General features: G+C 45.3%; 1 protein-coding gene across 1 annotated transcript in view; it reads right to left on the reverse strand.

Annotated features, from left to right (window-relative positions):
• The window catches only part of DUS2 (dihydrouridine synthase 2), a 32,645-nt gene that overhangs the window by 17,173 nt on the left and 10,962 nt on the right, over positions 1-4,510 (reverse strand). Inside the window, exon 5 of the mRNA XM_003799430.2 lies at positions 1,552-1,599. Within this exon, the coding sequence (XP_003799478.1) occupies positions 1,552-1,599 (48 nt within the window). The remainder of the gene's footprint in view (positions 1-1,551; positions 1,600-4,510) is intronic.

A 4,510-nucleotide genomic window follows, 5' to 3' on the forward strand; every position in this document is an offset into this window, starting at 1 on the left:
TTGGCATGCACATGTTGAGTCACGTCCTTCCTGCTGGGGCTCACTCTCCCAAGTGTGGCAACCAGTCTGACATCCACAGTGTGTGCTTCCACTCCATCCTGCCAAAGTGTCTAACTAGAGGTTCCTAAGTCTAGATACCTATGAAACTATGGCTAGATGCTTATAAACTATACCCAGGCACCTTCAACCTAAGATGCCATTAGAGTCACAAGACTATAGCTCTAAAGATGGCTCTGCCTGCCATGTATTTGCTGCATGATCTCAAGCAAATGATTTTTATCTTTCTGTACATTTGTTTATGGTTTTTGATCAAATGGAAATAACAAATGTCTCTGTCTATTTTAAGGGGTTTAAAGAACAAATAAACAGCACATCATGTAAGCATACTGTAAGCACATTGACATAGGTACATTATAAGTACAGTATCTGTGGCTACACATGGGAAAAACGAGGAGGCACCATGCCAACACACACAGCATTCTCCCCGTATCTCAGAGACAGCTGGACAGGAAGTATATGGAAGACAGCAGCCACTACAAACAGTGGCAGCTCTTATTCGTGGTGCCTGAGTTCAGGATGCTCTAGCCTGTAGAAGGCATTAGGAGACTGAGAACCCAGTTAGGGAAGTGGGAACAGAGCATGAAAAAATGGAAAGCAAAGGAGTTAAGAGGAAGAACAAGGAGAGAGCTGGGAAATGGAGAGAGAAAAGCAAAAGTTAAATATGGTGTGGTGGAAAACCATCATCCCCTCATGACCTGGCAGTCCACAACACTGGATGCTGATTGCCTACCTGCCCTTAGGGCAGTGGTTCTCAACTTTCCTAATTCCTCCTAATGCTTCAACCCTTTAATACAGCTCCTCATGTTGTGGTAGCTCCCAACCATAAAATTATTTTCATTGCTACTTCATAACTATAATTTTGCTACTGTTATGAATCATAATGTAAATATCTGATATGCAGGAAGCATTTTCATGGTTACAAAGGGGTTGTGACTCACAGGTTGAGAACCACTGCCTTAGGGCCTCATTTAAGCTGGCTTGCAGAAGGGAAGGCGAATAGAAGGAAACTAACTTCAGGTTGCCTCATCTGACCCCGGCCTGGCCGGCTCTCAAAGGGCTGGTGCATGAGTGTGCCAATATGCAGAGGACTCACTGCCGCTCTCATCAAGCCCGAGACAGGCCAATGCACCCACCTCCCAAAACATAGCTGCTGAGGCTGTCCTTAACATAGTAGCCTAGCCTCTGTTCTCATGGTCACCAAGAAGGCAGTGAGACAATTCATAGGAAGCTCTCTCTGACTCCTCAGGACCCTCAGGCTCTCACTTGCTGTGCCCCTAGCTCTGGGCTTTTAAAGAACTCCAAGCCTAGCACCAGGATTCCCAAACCTGATTGCATGACAAAATTACTAGGAATCTTTTAAAAATATTTCCAGACCCCAGGTGGAGAAACTGGGTGGATGGCAGTAAATCTAGAAATAGAGAGGAGGCCATCTGGACCACCCCATCAATAGCCATGTTTGAAGACCCCTGCTTTCACCCATGTACAACTTACCTTCTCAATCTTGTCAGGATCTGACAGCAGAGCAGCACCCATTCCACCCTAAGGAAAAACAGACAGAGGGTCTTCTTATGGCTTCTTCTTACAGATGGGGGAAGATAGCCCTCCCCATGGGATGGCACCTTGGTATGACAACCAAGTACTACTCCAGCACTCCAAGAGACCAAGGCCCCTGGCAATTGGCACATCTAACCAAGCAGAAAGGCAGCAGCATCCATGTGTACAATATTTATGACTAGAGATTGATGAACTCTAGAAGTTATCACTCTGATCCCCATGAGAAACCCACAGATCTACCTGGAAGTGAGCTCTACAACATTTATTTATTTATTTATTTATTTATTTTTTTGAGACAGAGCCTCAAGCTGTCGCCCAAGGTAGAGTGCCATAGCATCACAGCTCACAGCAACCTCCAACTCCTGGTCTTAAGGGATTCTCTTGCCTCAGCCTCCTAAGTAGCTGGGACTACAAGGTGCCCGCCACAATGCCTGGCTATTTTTTTGGTGGTAGTTGTCATTGTTGTTTGGCAAGCCCGGGCTGGATTCGAACCTGCCCACTCTGGTGTCTGTGGCTGGCACTTTAGCCGCTTGAGCTACAGGCACCGAGCCTACAAAATATATTTTTTAAGACTGCCCACTCCCTACCCAGGTCTCAGTGTCTTGCCCACTCCCTACCCAGGTCTCAGTGTCTTAAGAGACTAAATCCCACCATCTCCCAAGCACTTAAAAAACAATGAATCCGGCTAAACATGTGGCTCACACCTATAATCCCAGAAATTTGGGAGGCTGAGGTGGGAGGATTACTTGAGACCAAGAGTTCGAAACCAGCCTAGAAAAAGAACGAGATCTCATTTCTACGAAAAATAGAAAAAAATTAGCCGAGCATGGACATGCATATTTCTAGTCCCAGCCACTCAGGAGACCAGGCCAGGAGGATCACCTGAGCCCAGGTGAGGTTGCAGTGAGCTACGATCAATCAGGTCACTGCACTCTAGCCTGGGTGACAGAGCCAAGACTTATCTCTTAAAAAAACAAACAAATAAAAATAATCATTCTTTCTTTGAAAAGACATCAAATCATCATACCCAATACTCATGGAGGCAACCCCCACCACAAACAAAGCCACTTAAAAAACCTGCAAAGCTTAAAGCTTGTTCAGGCTCTTCTCTTTTATCAGCAACAATGTCCCAGTCCTGAGGACCCAGACCCATGCTGAACTCTTAACAGCCCCAAAAATGGAAACCATCAATGCATGAAACCACTTAAATCTTGACAGTAACAACAGTGATTATCTCTTAATGATGGGGTTATTAGTGACTTTCCAGTTCTTTTTTGTACTTTCCTATATTTTCTAAGAGCTGAAAAATGGTATGAATTGCTTTAATGATCAGGGTAAGGGGATCATTAAAAATCTGAATCCATTAAGAATAAGTTCAGGGTGCTGGGTGTGGTGGCTCACGCCTGTAATCCTAGCACTCTAGGAGGCCGAGGAGGGTGAATTGCCAGAGCTCACGGGTTCCAGACCAGCCTGAGACAGAGCGAGACCTCATCTTGAAAAACAGCTTGGGCCATCGCTAATGCCAGTGCTGCCTCTCGCTCACCAAGCTCCAGCCAAGGAGAAGTGGGGGTAAGTATTTTATACCATGGCTCGTACAAAGCAGACTGCCCGCAAGTTCACCTGTGGTAAAGCACCCAGAAAGCAACTGGCTATAAAAGCCACTCACAAGAGTGTGCCCTCTACTGGAGGAGTGAAGAAACCTCATCGCTACAGGCCTGGCACTGTGGCACTCCATGAAATTACACATTATCAGAAGTCCATCACAAACTTCCTTTCCAGTGTCTGGTGCAAGAAATTGCTAAGGACTTTAAGACAGATCTGTGGCTCGGCGCCTGTGGCTCAAGTGGCTAAAGCACCAGCCACATACACCTAAGGTGGTGGGTTCGAATCCAGCCCGGACCCGCCAAACAACGATGGCTGCAATCAAAAAATAGCCAGGCGTTGTGGCGGGCACCTGTAGTCCCAGCTACTTGGGAGGTGGAGGTAGGAGACTCGCTTAAGCCCAGGAGTTGGAGGTTGCTGTGAGCCGTGATGCCACAGCATTCTACCCAGGGCGACAGCTTGAGGCTCTGTCTCAAAAAAAAAAGACAGATCTGCACTTCCAGAGCACAGCTATAGGTGCTTTGCAGGAGGCAAGTGAGGCCTACCTGGTTGGTCTTTTTGAAGACACCAACCTGTGTGCTATCCATGCCAAACATGTAACAATTATGCCAAAAGACATCCAGCTAGCACACCGCAAACACGGAGAATGTGCTTAAGAGTCCATTATGATGGGAAAACATTTCAGTATCAAAAAAAAAATTGGGCATTGTGGTGGGCACCTGTAGTCCCAGCTACTTGGGAGGCTGAGGCAAAAGAATCGCTTAAGCCCAAGAGTTTGAGGTTGCTGTGAGCTGTGATGCCATAACACTCTACGGAGGGTGACACAGTGAAATTCTCTCTCAAAAAAAAAAAGAGTGAGTTAAGGAGAGAAAAATAAATTAAATAAATTTATGCTGTCAGTCTAACAACTGCACACTAATGAATGCTCATAGGATGTGCTCAGGTGGTCTAAGTTCAGTCATTATAGTCTGATTTTGTTCAAGGTTTAATTTCATATTTAAGCACGACAGATTAGAATCAGAGAGAATATTAAACCACACTGACTCAGCAAGGCTATGCCTGCATTTTAGAGAATTGGGATTCCATTAGCCCTGAAATACCTTGGCCACAGATAGCAACCTAGAGTCCTCACACATATCTGAGCCTTCCTTATAAAAACACAGGACTTAAAACTCAGTTCTACCATGGCATTTCTTTTCTACCTTCATTTCTATTTAACTTTTTTGCTTTTTTGAATAGGTAACACAGTCAAAATTCAAGAGGTTTAGAAAGATTAAGATTAAGAAGTCTTTCC

Source organism: Otolemur garnettii, unplaced genomic scaffold, assembly GCF_000181295.1.
Source record: "Otolemur garnettii isolate 467f Iridium unplaced genomic scaffold, OtoGar3 scaffold00151, whole genome shotgun sequence".
Lineage (NCBI taxonomy): Eukaryota > Metazoa > Chordata > Mammalia > Primates > Galagidae > Otolemur > Otolemur garnettii.